General features: G+C 44.0%; 1 protein-coding gene across 5 annotated transcripts in view; it reads right to left on the bottom strand.

The window, feature by feature from the left end:
• The window catches only part of Rnf138 (ring finger protein 138), a 25,446-nt gene extending 17,437 nt beyond the window's left edge, over nt 1-8,009 (bottom strand). For 2 of the 5 annotated variants that reach the window (XR_003845313.1, XM_021214816.2), the window contains exon 1: nt 7,183-7,445. Coding sequence is in view for 4 of the 5 variants with exons in the window: in XM_021214816.2 (XP_021070475.1) it covers nt 7,183-7,292 (110 nt within the window). In the remaining variant the exon portion in view is untranslated. Of the gene's footprint in view, nt 1-7,182; nt 7,446-7,821 lie in introns of those variants that run through there. The other 3 variants (XM_021214815.1, XM_021214813.2, XM_021214814.2) reach the window with 3 other exon arrangements.
• Between the last annotated feature and the right edge of the window lie 7,330 nt (nt 8,010-15,339).

Below are 15,339 nucleotides of genomic sequence, written 5' to 3'. Positions count from 1 at the left end.
AAACCTTGTCTCGAAAAACCAAAAAAAAAAAAAAGACTAATAACTGGATTAGACAGTAACAAAATTAAACTACATATGTCCATTTTACATTTTTTTTTTTTTTTTTTTTAAGAAAGGGTCTTACTCTGAGACTCATTTTAGGCTCAAACATAGCAATCCTACTTTAACTTCCTGAGTACAGGGAACCACAAGTATTTGTCACCACACCCAGCTACATTTGTGTTTGAAAACTATAAAACAAAGACAGGCTTTGTAGTACAAGCCTTTAATCCCAGCATTCAGAAGGATGAGGCAGAAGGATCTCTGTGCACTCAAAGAGAGCAAGAACTACACTTAAAAAAAAAATTCCCTGATTCAAACAAACAACACCCAATAAATAAATATACTTTATTTCCAATCTTACTGTTCCTTCTAAACCACAAGTATGCCTCCTCAGATATAAACTTATCTCCCTTTTACTAGACTAGATAAATCTGCTAAGCAGAACTTATTTCAAAAGAAAGCCTGATAGAAAAAAAAGGAAAAGGTGCACACCAAAAAAATTACTAAACTATTTCAACATCAAGAGAACCTACAACTTCAGAACAGTATATATAGAAAGGGAATTTGTTGGTAAGAGATTTGGAGGTAGAGGTATTGAAGGGGAAATCGGAGAGGGTAACTGAAGATGAAAATGAACAAATTATATGTACTGGACTATCAACAAATAAATTTTTAAAAACTCATAATGGGTTCCCAATAAGCTACAGCTACATAGCTCAAACTTCATCTCAAAAATAAGAAAGAAAAGCCTGTTATTTTGGCACATGTGCTTATCATCTCAGAACTTGAGACAGGAAAATCAGAATTCACAGCCTTAATCACATAAGGAGTTCAAGGCCAGCCTTGGCTATGTAAAACTGGGTCTGATCTCAAAGGAAGTGCAATGTTTCCCAGAATTGTTATTAAATGTAAATTTTCATTTGGATTAGAACTTACACCTAGCAGTGTAAGTTACTTGACATTTATTACTTGACAGTTTACAAATCACCTGGCATAACACAAAATCACCTGGGTAGAAAAAGTCAATTGAGGTTTTGCCTAGATTGGGTTGGTTGGATCTGTAGGTATATTTTAGGATTGTCTTGATAGTTCTTGATGTAGGAAGACCCAGACCATTTCAGACAGCAACATTCCCTGGTTTCCAGTCCTGAACTAAACACCTGTCAAGCAAGCAAGGTTCTGTTCATTTATTATGTCTCTGCTCTTGACTGTGGATGCAATGCTTTGAGTTCCTGCCTTGATGTCTCCAAAATAAGAGACTGTAATTCTAAATCAAATAAACCCTTTTTCCCTGTTGCTTTGGTCAAAATATAATCAAAACAACAAAAATAAAAAAAGAAACTAAAAATTTTAAGATTACAAAGTAAAGCGAGAGAAATAACCTTATCAAGACCCACTTTATTTTCTCCTAAAATGTTTTTTGGATACTTGCTTCATATACACACACACTTTATGACCTTTTCAGAAACAGTTATGCTATGTGGCCTATGCTTGCTTCAAATTCATGGCAGTCCTCCTACCTAACTTTCCAAGTGCTGTTTTTATAGATGTGCCACTATGCCTGGCCCAACTTCAATAATCTTGGGGGAGATGATTTAACAGAACTCACAGGCTAGATAACTATGTTAATACCGGGCTATATATCCCCAGTTCATTTTGGTGGTTTGAGGCAGATCTCAGTTACAATAGCCTAGCCTTAAAATTCCAGCTATTCTTTCTCTGTCCAGATGCAGACTTGTACCACCCAAGGCCTACTTTGTTTTTCAGTGCTGGGGATTGAACCCTGTGCATGCTAGGCAAGCACTTTAGCACTAATACCCTCACTTTGTTTTTACTTTTTTTTTTTATTAATTAATTAATTAATTTTGGTTTTTCGAGACAGGGTATAGCCCTGGCTGTCCTGAAACTCACTTTGTAGACCAGGCTGGGCTCGAACTCAGAAATCCGCCTGCCTCTGCCTCCTGAGTGCTGGGATCAAAGGCGTGCGCCACCACACCTGGCCTTTACTTATTTTTAAAAGCATTGTATCTGACTACTCTTAAGGTCACTGCTGTAGTTTGGATTTTTTGTTGTTGCTTTGCTTAGTCTTGCCTGGTTTTCTTCCTATCCTGTCTACTCCTTCTCAGAGTACAGCTCTCTCTACTTCTAGTTATGTAAGTATTTGCCAGCACTTGGGTCTAGGACCTCTTCTTGCTTTCAGTTACACACTTACCTTGATGAATACACACAAAAAACAACTTTACCACCATTTATTCCAGATCTACATGCAGTATATACATTTAACTACTGGATATGCATCATCAAATCTTTTTTTTTTTTTTTTTTTTNGTTTTTCGAGACAGGGTTTCTCTGTNTAGCCCTGGCTGTCCTGGAACTCACTTTGTAGANCAGGCTGGCCTTGAACTCAGAAATCCACCTGCCTCTGCCTCCCGAGTGCTAGGATTAAAGGCGTGCGCCACCACGCCCAGCACATCATCAAATCTTATACAAAAACCTACAAAAACCTTAAAATGTCAGTTGTCTCTTCTCTGCATTCTCACTGTTATTTTAAGGTTCTAATCATTTTCTTCCCTGACATGTCAACATTACTAGTCTCAATTGACAACCTGAAACTTGACACTAATATAAACTTTCTAAAAGTGAAAGAAACCTCACCATGCTACTCCTCTGCCTAAACAGATAGGTCTCTAATTTCTAGGAAAACATTCAATGGCATTGCCCAGTAAGTTCCTGCCAATATATGTAAACTCCAGTTCCACCACGCACATTCTTTGGCTTCTACACTCCTCTTTACCACTTATGGAGGTATATACCACCGTACCTAAAATACAAATTCAGACCAATAATTTCATCAAGGAAATCAGCATTTATGTTTATATTCCTAAACCGATTTTAGACACTTGCTGGTAAATACCAACATAAAATTTTCTACTCAAAATCTTTTAAGTATCAGTTAGCACTCATTTATAGGTTTTCTCCACTAGACACCAACAATCACCCAAGAAAGTGCACTGAGTACTTCTTGTGGCAAATAGAAGGGCTCAGACAATTCTTTTGAAGAAATAAATGATGATTAAAAGGACATTTATATTTTTGGTAAAGTAACTATGATGATGATTTTGGTCCTTCCTGTCATTGAAATGGCCACGAAAACTTATTTTCAGTGTCTACAAGATCCCCAGTGACCCAAATCCTTAATCCTCTCTGTGAATCAGAGAGTAATGTGATACTCTTTTCTTCTTCCTTTTTTTTGTTTTTGTTTTTTTAAGACAGGGTTTCTCTGTGTANCCTTGGCTGTCCTGGAACTTACTCTGTAGACCAGACTGGCCTCAAACTCAGAGATCCACCTGCCTCTGCCTCCTTCCTGAGTGCTGGGATTAGTGGTGTAGGCCACCACTGCCTAGCATACACTGGTATTCTTCTCCTTCTATATGTTTGCTTTGTCCGTTTCCGATGTTAGTTTTGTTTTATTATATATTGCTTTTCTTTATTATCCCTTAGAAGCCTGCTTTCTTTGTTTTGTTTTGTTTCTCAAGACAGGCTTTCCCTGTATAGTCCTGGCTACTGGAACTCACTCTGTAGATCAGGCTGTCCTTGAACTCAGATATCCACCTGCCTCTGACTCTTGAGTGCTCTACCATCCCAGCACCTATTTTCTAGGGAGACAGAAAGGAAATGGATCTGGATGAGTTGGGAGGTGGAAGGAGGTGAGTAGTAGAGAAAGAGAGAACTGTATTAGGATATATTACCTGAGGGGAGGTGAGGAGGATCTGTTTTTAATAAGGGGGGTAAAATTTGGTAGACTGGAGTATGTCCATACATTAAGGCACTGAGCTCAATTGTTAGCTCCACCTCAAACACATAACCTAATTTTACAGAAAAATATAAACTTGTTTACAATTCTGTGAGGAAAAAAAAAGATGAAAACTAATAAGGTACTTTAAACTCTAGTTATAAAAACAAATCAATTTCTACACCCCATTCAATCCAACATTACCTACCTTGCCATCTATATAAAACTTTTCCTCACTTTTTTCAAATTCACTGTTCAGTAAGAACTACAAAGCAACTGTAGGAAAAATGAAGGTAGAGAGCCAATCTGCTCATGTCAAAGTCCATTAAGTTCATCTGAAGAAAGTCCACACTAAGTTAAAAGATCACCACTTGAGGTCAAGCCAAACTATAGTCCTTCATTTTAAATATACAAGAGAAATATAATGGAATTTTGGGCACAGATTTTTGAGGGGGCTAAAAATGGCAATGGGGATCAGCAACCTCAGAGTATCTGAACTGATTCTGTACATAAAAGATTTACCATGTTTACAAGGATCAGCTATTGTAGCTTCTGCTCACCTCATCAGCACCAAATAAAGGAATGTCAGGCTGTCATTAATCTTTTTTTGTAAAGAATTTTTTTTTTACAATTTTAAATGTGTTTGTGTGTATGGATATGGATATGAGTCCAAGTATCTGCAGAAGGCAAAGATGTTGGATCCCCTGAAACTAGAGTTAATAGTTGTCTGTCTGATCTGGGTGGTAGAAACTGAACTCAGGTCCTGGGGAAGAACAGTAATTGCTCTTAATCTCAGAGCCATTTCTTTAGTCCTCTTTAATCTTCCTGAGGAGCAAAAGCAATTTATTTCATCATTAAAAGCTAACTCACATGAGAACCATAGAATCGAATTAGTGAAGATTGAAGAACAGTAAAGAATCAACCCATGCCCAGTAGAAGATGGCCAACACAAGAGTTCAATGGTACTCCTATAGATTTTTTTTTTTGAATGATATTGCTTTAGGTACTTTTTAAATCCATTTCCTTACTTATTACATTTTCTGTTTTTTTTGTGTGTGGTTTTGTTTGTTTCTTATGTTTATTTTTTATTCTGGTTTGCTCAAAGTTTTGTTTGTTTGCTAAATACTGAGATAAAGAAGTGGCAGGTAGCAATCTAGACAGAAAGCTAGTCAAGGGGCTGGAGAGATGGCTTAGTGGTTAAGAGCACCGATTGCTCTTCCAAAGGTCCTGAGTTCAAATCCCAGCAACCACATGGTGGCTCACAACCATCTGTAACAAGATCTGACACCATCTTCTGGAGTGTTTGAGGACAGCTACAGTGTACTTACATGTAATAAATAAATATTAAAAAAAAAAAAAAAAAGAAAGCTAGTCAAAGAAAACTGTTTAAAAGTGTGATATGTGTGATATGCCGGGCAGTGGTGGTGCACGCCTTTAATCCCAGCACTGGGAGGCAGAGGAAGGCGAATTTCTGAGTTCGAGGTCAGCCTGGTTACAGAGTGAGTTCCAGGACAGCCAGGGCTATACAGGGAAACCCTGTCTCAAAAAACCAAAAAAAAAAAAAAAAAAAGTGATATGGACACTGAAAACTAGCTCTCCACAACTGAAGGCTTCTGGTGTGGGAGGGGAAAGATTCAGTCAATTCTATTTAAGAGGTGGGAGGTGGGCCATTTAAGAGTTAGACCATGTTCCAGTGAGTATATGAATAACATAAATTGGACTTTCTTTTCTGCATTTTATTTTTACTTTTCACAGGGGTGGGGTAGGTTCACAAGGGTTGGGGGCAGATATGGAAGGTCTGGGCAGTGAGTGTGATTTGGGGTGAAACTCCTAGAGAATCAATGAAAATGTTATGTTTAGGGGGGGCAGGTGGGAGGGAAACCATCATCAGAATATATTGTACAAGTTTTTTAGGATTATCAATGTCAAAAAAAAATTACTTTTTGATTAAGGCCCAAAATTCTATCCACCACTCCTTTTCCTTTTTTTATTATTTTTTAAAATTTTTTCAGGAATGGAGATTGTCAGACTATTGGTACTGTTGGTTGACTGTGTTTTGAGACAAGATCTTGCTTGATGTATAGTCCAGTAGTTCCAGTGGAGTGAAGTTACTAGGTAACCAGACTAGCCTCAAAGTCAAAATCTGTCTGGGGCTCCCAAGTACCACTTCCCCTGGCTTCTACCTGTGCCTCACTTAAAAAAATGTGTGTCTATGGCCTGTGGGAGAGACAGCAGAACAGGCCTTTTCTCCCAGGTCAGCCTGCTTCACTGAGCTAGTTCTAGGATACCCAAGACCACACAAAGAAACGCTGTCTTGAAAAAAACAAAAACAACAACAACAAAAATAAAATAGTGGAAGGAGACCCTTATCTAGAAACTAGAATTCTTTTCAGCTGCTTGAAAACACAAAACTTTTTCAGGTCCCACCTGACAAAAATAAATTTCTAAGTTTGAGATGGAGCCTAGGAACTGTTTATCTTTACTATAAAGAGTCCCTCTGGGGAGCCTAGCTTGATGGCTCACGCGTTCAACCCCAGAGGCAGGTGGATTACTGTGAGTTGAAACCAGTCAGAGCTACATGAGACCTTGTCACACACATTAAAGAAAAAGTTCCTCTAGGGCTCGGATCATGTCAGGTTTGTCAGGTGCTTAGCAGACGTTCTCAAGGGCTGGTCCCAACTCCCACTGACACTGATGGTCCAGAAAATGACCGAAATTCTTCCTATGCCAACTAAAACCTACCTCAAGTCACCTTGCCCAGCCCAGCCCAGCGCCTTTGTGCTCCATCCTCCTCATCCCTGGAGGAAACACCTCCTCTCTAACTGAATGGTGTCTTGCCTCCATTCTCGTCATCACCCAGCAATAAGAAACATAATGAGAGCACAAAGGGAGCTATCCCGAGCCCCGGAAATCCTGCCGGGTCGGGGTGGGAGAAGGGAGCCACCTCCTCTTGGACCGTTTTATCACTGAATTGTTAAGTGTGCTCAAGGATGGGGCCGAGCGGGCGTGCAAGGGGGCGGGGACGAGGCTGCTCGCACCGACAGGGCTAAGGGCTACAAAGCCGAGCAAAGCCAAGGAAAGCGCCGCACCCCCGCCAGGTAGCCCGGCGGGGCCCGGGCCTCCACAAGGGTTGCTAGGAAACACAAAAAAAAGGCTCCACGTTCTCTGTGATTCCTCTCGGGCCTGGCGAGGACGCCGAGGGACGCCACCGAGAGGGCCCGAACACCGTCCCCCGGGTGCGGGAAGCAGGCGAGCAGGTCGAGGCCGGGCGGTGCGGGGACACGGGTTCGGAGGGGCCGCGGGCCGGGCCGGGGCGCCGCGCGAGGGAAGAAGGGGCGTCTACTCACACGTGCTGACAGGCCGCGGTCCGCACCGGCGTCTTGAGCACCTCCTGACAGACAGGGCAGTAGAAATCATCTTCCGTGTAGGACGTGGCCGCCGAAAGGTCCTCGGACATGGCGAGGGGTGGGCGGGAGAGGTGACGGCACCGGCAGGAGCCGAGGTGGTGCTGGTGCTGGTGGCGGTGGCGGTGGCGGCCCTGAGCCCGACGCCCGGAGAGGGCCCTGAGGGGGGAGGGACTCGAGTCAGGAAGCGGCTCGCTCAGGAAGCGGCCTGCGTCAGGACGGGGGCGGGACTCGGGGGCGGGGCGGAACCCCGAGACCAGGCAGCAGCACGAGCCGGTCCCGCCCATTCTCCGCGGGGGACAGCAGCGCGAAGGCGGAGCTTTAGCGGGAGGTGCGGGAGGAGACGCAGTCATTGGTTACGTCGCGGCTTCTATCCGCGGGCGCGCGCGCCGAAGCCCCGCCCCTCCGGGCCGCCATGGAGCCGCCGGCCCTGGCCCCGGCCCCGCCCCCGCCCCCGGCAGCCGGACCTCCACCGCCGTCGGCTCGGGCGCCCGTCGGCTCGGGCGCCCGCCGGCGAGCCTGTCCTCCTCAGGCGCCGTCGGGCTTCCCTCCCCGGCCCGCCCCTCCGCCCGCCGGCGTCACCTCAGATGCCCTGAGCCCCGCCGTGCCTCACGCTCCGTCTCCGTCGCGGGCCGGCAGAGCGGTGGTCCTGCGCCGTCTCTTGGTTTCAGTGCCGGGGTGCGCAGGCCTCATGGGATTAGGCCCAAGTGAGGCTCGTGCAGCGCCGGGAAGCCCCCACTCGGGGCAGCATTGCGCGGCTCGCAGCCCGCCCTCGGGTCACTGCCCACGGCAGGGCGGGGGCGGTGGTGGCCAGCACGGCCCCTATGGCAACCCGGGCCGGCGCGGCGGTGGATTGTGACGAAAGCAATGGGCGGTGGTCGCTCGTAGCCTCCAGAGCTGCCCCGCCCGGTGGATTCCGTTTCTTGTCCCCCTTTCCGCAGAGATTTTTCTTCCATACAATTTATTTCTTTTCTTCTTTTTCTCTTGTGTGTGTGTGGGGGGGGAGGTGTGGAGTTTGGGGGGGTTGTGTGTGTGTGTGTGTGTGTGTGTGTGGAGGTGTGGAGTTTGGGGGGGGTTGAGACAGTTTTCCTTTAGCCTTGGCTGCCTGAAACCAGCTCTGGAATTAGACCAGGCTGGCCTGCCCCACGATCTTAGACTCTAATGTTTGTACTCACGGAGACCAAGGCAGGAGGATCTCATATTCAAAGGTCAGGCTAGGCTGCTGTGGAGTTTGAATTTTCATTTTAAACAAAGTGACAGATGCAGTCTTCTCCTATAATAATTTTTTGTTTCAGGAAAGTGAGAATGCTAGATTTGAAGAAGAATGAGGTAGAAGCATGTACCTGTGCGTTCTATCTAAGCCACTAATTTGATATTTTTGCACTCACTGCGGAAACAATAAGTGTGTATTCTTGAATGGGCCTAGTAAAGGCTCATTTAATTCCTAGTAAAGTCACATGAAATAGGAATGAAAGTCTGTGGGAAAGCAGGTAAGGAAAATCCAGAGTATATTAGGGTATCTTCAATTAACTTTGGGGGAAAGTTCCAGTTAAAACCCTTAAACATAGTCTAATTATAAACAGGTGATATTTAAGACACTAGGTAGGGTGGACTGGGAGATGGTCCGGTGGTTAGCACTAGCAGCTCTTCAAGTGGACCCAGATTCAGTTCTTAGCACCAACGTGGCAGCTCACAGCCATCTGCAAATCCAGTTCTAGAGGCTCTGACTTCCTCTTCTGGCCTCCTTGGGCACTGAACATAGATGCACAGGCATCCATGCAGGCAAAACATGCACAAAAGGGAAATAAAATTGCAAAAGAAATATATTTAAAAAGATACTCTAGCCAAGCATTGGTGACACACATCTTTAATACCAGCACTCCAGAGGCTGGGAGAGTCTCAAGTTCCTGACCAGTCTGGTCTACAGAGTTCCTGAACAGCCAGGAATACACAGTGAAACCTTGTCTTGAAAAACCAAACAAAAAGCCACTAGTTGGGTTTCTTCTACAGTTTATCACATTCATGGTCCTTGGCATTGTTAAGTAGAATCATTGATACTTGGCACACCAGGCTAGACTAAGATGGACATCTTCAAAGTCCTATGCCATCAAACTTGAAATTAAGTTATCTGCTCTTGGTGAAAATCAGGAGGAAAAGTAAGAAATAGCCACATTCTCATATAACCCAACTTTTAGCCAATATAGGGACGTCTCCTGTACTTTAACCATAACAAGAAAAATGTCTCAGCAGACTGTATCCTCCTTGTTCTAAGTCTGCTCTCTCAACCCCTTCTGTTTACAAGGTCAAACACTTCTCATAACACCACCAGTTTACTTTATGGAATGAGATGTTGCAGATCTCACAAATTGCAAGTAAAAGCTAATTGAGATTTTTAAATTTATGATTTTTCTAGTAGTACTTAGGTATTTTGCAGACGTCATGAGTTTTATTATCAACGAATTTCACTCATGTAGCTATCAAAATAATGCTTCAAAAAGCTGGAGGAGTAAAGCATGGTAGGTGGTGGTGTTAAATTTCACCTTAATAGTGGCTGTGAGGATAGAAAATGAAATGATCAGAGCCTGTACGGTTAGAGGAGAGGAGTCTCAATGTCAGCATGTGAGAGGCTGAAGGAGAATGGAGAGTCAAGGCCAACCCAGACTACAGGCAAGACCTCTCTTAGGGGTGGGTTGCTAGAATACTTGATTCCTCTACCAGGGTATAAGCATCTGTATTCCTACTCTTTTTACTCCTCGACAGGGAGTACGATGGAAGGGGAGGCAAGGCAGGAAAGCGAATAGTAGCTTTAGATTTCCTGGGAGGGGAAGCATGAGAGGAACACGCTATCTTCTCAGATTCCCAGAGAAGGTGGTTTTCAGATGCCCAGTGTCACTGTTTTGGTAGTGTTTTAACTCATTCCTATGTAGTATATTGTATTGGATCTATATTGTCTGTATGATGCTGTTTTTCTATTTAAAATTCATAGAATAGATTCTGATCACATTTCCCCTCCCAGATTGTCCCCATCTCCCCACCTATCAAACTAAACCTCTCTATTTACAAAACAAACAGGGAAAAAAAGGAGGAAAAGTAAGTGAGGGTTAAGTGGGGCTCAGCAGTTAAGAGCACTTGCTGCTTGTACAGAGGACTCAGGCTCAATTCCAGCACACACATGGTGGCTCACCACCATATGGACCTCCAATTTCAGGAGATCGCTTCCATTTCAATTTCGCTTCCAAGAGCATCAGGCACACTTGACAGTACACAGACATACATGTAGGCAAAACAAAGTAGCAAGGTTATTGTTTTTTTGTGTTGTTGAGTTAGGGTGTATCTGGAATTTGCTCTGTAGAACAAACTGGCCTCAAACTCAGAGATCTGCCTGCCTCTGTCTCCTGGGTTTTGGGATTAAACACCTGCCACCATTATTTTTAAAAAGAAAAAAAAAAAAATACAATGAAAAAAACCACAAGAAACATGCACACATGAATGAAAAAAATAATAAAAAATGAAAACATAACTGCTCCTACATATATGGTGGAGGGGCAGACACATCTGGGTGATTCCCAAGTGTTCATGACCCTGAAGCCATGTAGGGAGAGGGTTGGAGAAACGAGAACCAAGTACAGCAACCAGGAGGCCAAAGGTACAAAAAGAGCAAAACAGGCAGAGAAGGCAGGTAACCAGCACGTCTGGATTAAATAGGGAAGAGCCTCTTGGGGAAAGGGCAGCCCAGCCCCTAGGCTGTAAATTCAGGATAGAGAGGAGAAGAGGAAATGCCAGACATGCCTTAGAATAGAAGGGACTGAGGGATGCTGGGAGAACCTGGAACCAGGTCTACTTTGATATGTTAAAAAAGCATTTCAGCTGCTTGTCTTGGGTATGAACTTACTGAGCCAGTCTATCAGCGTGGGCTGGCTGGTTTTAAAAATCATTCCTAAGAATACCGAACAGTGAAGCTGATTGTATGACTTTAATTTTGTTTGCAACCCTAACTTTCCACATGTCTATTACAGATATATGTATACTACTCCCTCCTGTAGTCCAAATCGTTTGGTGTAGCTGAAAACATATAGTTAGTAGCATGTATAAATCCAACAACAAATTGGTTATAAGAGCTAGGCATGGTGAAACCAACCTGTAATCTCAACAGTGCAGGTAGTAAAAGGATGTTCAATGTCAGCCTCAGTTACAAAATGGGCTCCTTGTGAGACCTAGACTCAGAAATGAAACAAATAAGACAATAGTTTTCTTTCTTGATGGAACCTAGCTTTGTCTCATTACAGAACTTCAAAAGTCTATTTTGTTGGTTAAAATGCCTTAGAGGAAACAACTGGAAAACTACAAGAATGAGAAAAAGGTTCAGGTCCCACCTTTTGTTTGTTCCCAGACCTTAGGCTACTAATACCTTAAAATATATCTACTGTCTTCTTAAATTGAACTTGCTCAGGAATGACCTACTTAGTTCAGTGTGCTTAGGAATATATATATATGCCCCTGAAAAAAATCCCCATGATTCCTTTGTAAAAGGAGGGCATCACGGTAGAAGTACACACACACACACACACACACACACACACACACACACACACACACACAAACACCAGCTCAAGCATCATGCTGCTGCAGAGGTGAGAAACTTCTCCCTCTGTTACTTCCTGTCTGTGCTTATTTTACTTTTGCACTCACCCTGAAATGAACTGCCAGTTTCATCTTAGGGAAACTTTCAAAATGCAAACACTAAAAACTTTGTTAGGCCAGCAAAATCAAAGAGCCAGGGCTGAGGCTGGGAATGTGGCCTGGTGGTAGAGCACTTTGCAGGCATGGGTAAGGTCCTGAGACTCCAAAGTAACCTGGCTTCTTCCTCACCCTTTTGGGCTGAGACAAAAACCCTTAAAACAAAGGCTTTGTAGGTCTCTGTCTCCTTAGCCAGCCCGTGCTGAAGGACTGGCTCAACAAGTTCATAGCTAGCTAGGACAGGGCGTGTTTACACAGCACTTGTGGGCCAATCAGCCATCCAGTCTTTCTTTAAACTGATCAACTCTAAATGAGGGAAGGAAAACTATTTAGAGACCTTAAAACTTCCAGCCCTCCAGAAAATACTGCATTCTTGCATTCCCAAGTGACCCCCTCATACAGGAAAAACATCAGCTTAGGACCTGAGACCAAGTTCTCAGCCCAAAGGAGATTTGCCACAGAGGGCAGGGGATAAAAGACAAAGACAGGAAACAGAGGACTAGGGTGAAGGGGAAGGGAACAAGGGAGAGAGGACAGGATAGTTGTCCCCTGAGGGACAAAGGACTGCCTCTGGATAGATAGGAGACAGACCTGGAACATAGGAAAAAGGTGGCTTTTTAGAGGCAAAACAGGAGTGTTTGGATGAGGTGTTTAATTTTCTTGGGCATGTTATTTGGGTGAGCCGGAAGGGGGTTTTGATTGCTGGACTTTAGTACTTTGACAGCTGGATCTGGGTAGTCTCAGGAGGAGAGAGAGGTCAAATAAGGGAATAGATCTTGGGGGCGAGCTTCAGGAATGTAACCCAACAGTTTTTAGCAAGGCAGAGGGAATGGGGGGGAAGGGCAAGGCCTGCCTGAGACATTCATGCTCACCTTGCTCCAGCTGGCCAGAGTCCCTTGAACCCTGAAAACAGAGGTTTTTTTTTTCCTGTATGTCTCCTGCTTACAGGTCTTTCCTCACCTTCAATAGCATCTTTCTTCAAATGCTGGCTCTTGACTACTCCTGTTGAGGGCTTTGAGATTTCTCCTATGCTACCTGTAGTGTCTAAAATTTTGCCTGTCATTTTATTCTTTCATTGGCAGAGAGAATAACCCCAATAAAGACCCTCCTAGACTCTTAGCATTTTGTCTAGGCTCTGCCCCACAGATATCTGGCAACAGCCAGGTATGCCTGACTCACTATAAAAGGGGCTGCTTGTTCTCTCTCTCTCTCTCTCTCTCTCTCTCTCTCTCTCTCTCTCACACACACACACACACACACACACACACACACACCCCTTCTCCCTGTAGCTCTGTCCTCTTGCTCCTCCTCCCCTCTCTCCCCTTTCCCCTCTCCCTCCCTCTCCAAGTGCTCATGGCCAGCCTCTACTCCTGCCTTTCTCAGTTTCTACTACCCTCTCAACTCCCTTCCCCATGTTCTGAATAAACTCTATTCTATACTATACCATCATGTGACTGGCCCCTCAGGGGGCTTCCCCCACACCTTACTGCACCTCCACCAAACATAATCTCTCCATCTTTTTATAAAACACAACAGACTATATCAGCCCAACTTCAATTCTTAGTACCAAAAGTCTGTAAAGGAAGGAGGAGGAAAACTGAATATGGAGGTGCACTTCTGTGATCTAGCACTTAGGAGGCCGAGGCAGGATGAACCCCTTGGGGACCAGCTAGTGGAGAGGAGAAAGTAGGAGGGTCAGAAGGTCGTGGTCATCTTCTTCCTCTCCTGTATTGCCAACTGGATATCAGCATGTCTGGATTACATGAAAAACTATCTAGAAAAAAAATGTTAATGAGAGATTTTAATCCACGTCCAATGCCACACACTTCTACAGTCCATGCTGTTTGAGAGAATGGAGCAGAAGGATCACTAGACCCCAGGAGTTCAAGGCCACCATGGGTAATGTAACAAGACATCCCACCACAACCCCCTCCCCCCAATCATCCCATCCTTATGTATGTACTTGAATGGGCATTGAATGAACATGTACAGGGAGTCTCATAGCTAATCCTCATTACAGCAAATTAAAAATTTTTTAACTATGATGGCTGTAGGCTATTGTGCCCTTCTCCATATGTTGAAGTGTTGGAGCCTAGTCATCCCCTGACTTCCTGAAAATATGACTACATTGAAGATAGACCCTGAAAAGTAACTAAGCCAAAATGGGTGGGGAGGCTAGAGATGTAGCTGAGTGGTAGAAAGCTTGTCTAACGTGGGCAAGGTCCTGGGCTCCATCCCCATTGCAAAACAAAACATTAGAGTAGAGGGGCAATCATGACAATTCACCACTTATATCCCAGGCCAAGGTAAGAGGCTCTCTGTGAATTCAGGCTAGTGAAAGCTATATAATAAGATCCTGTCTTAAAAATAGGATTAAGATTCAGATGGTACCAATTAGAGGTCAATCAGAGAAGACCCACAACCTCATAGGAAAGGTGAAAATTCAAATGCGGTTGTGTGCTTTGAGCTTTATCGGAAATCTAATCAGAAACCGTGGCGGGTGGGGGGGAGACAACAAGGAGTTTCTCAGTGTATTGTTTAATCTTAATTTTACTTCCTGGCTGCAATTTCTCCTCTTTCCTCCCAGTCTTCCCCAGACCCCCATATTTAAATGATTTATTTTTGAACAGGATCATTGCCAGTGTGATGACATTTCTTTTCTCCCAAATTTCACTGCCAACTATAATTTACCAAACTCAAACACAAACACCATTTATATGTATATTGATACTGGGCTTAAAGTGTAGTATGTGTTTGTGTGCATGTGTGCATGCATGCTGAGAAACACAACACTAATGTAACTTATTATAAGCTAAAGAGATTACTCAGTAAGTTTTTGAGGGACAAGCAAGAAGAACTGATTTTGAGTCCCTGGAATCCACTTTGGTTGTTTTTAAAAAGCCAAGAGTGGCTGGGCAGTTGTGGACCATTCCTTCAATCCCAGCACCCAGGAGGCAGGGATCTCTGTGAATTTGAAGCCATTTGAACTCTTTGAGTTTGAGGCCAGCCTAGTCTACATAGCAAGTTCCAGGCTAGCCCGAGCCACACAGTGAGACCCTTGCCTCAAAAATAAAAAATACGGTGGAAAATGATCAGTGAAAACCAATCTCCAGCCTCCACGCAGTCCTCACACTCACACAAGTACACTCACACAAGTACACTCACACAAGTACACTCACACAAACACAGCTAGATCTGTGGGGGAGGAGCGGTGACTAGGGAGATGACTCTGCACGTATTTATTTATTTATTTATTTGGTTTTTCGAGACAAGGTTTCTCTGTGTAGCCCTGGATGTCCTGGAACTCACTTTGTAGACCAGGCTGGCCTCAAACTCAGAAATCTGCCTGCCTCTGCCTCCCAA

Source organism: Mus pahari, chromosome 15, assembly GCF_900095145.1.
Source record: "Mus pahari chromosome 15, PAHARI_EIJ_v1.1, whole genome shotgun sequence".
NCBI classification, from domain to species: domain Eukaryota; kingdom Metazoa; phylum Chordata; class Mammalia; order Rodentia; family Muridae; genus Mus; species Mus pahari.
This window is presented reverse-complemented; position numbering and strand designations above follow the sequence as displayed.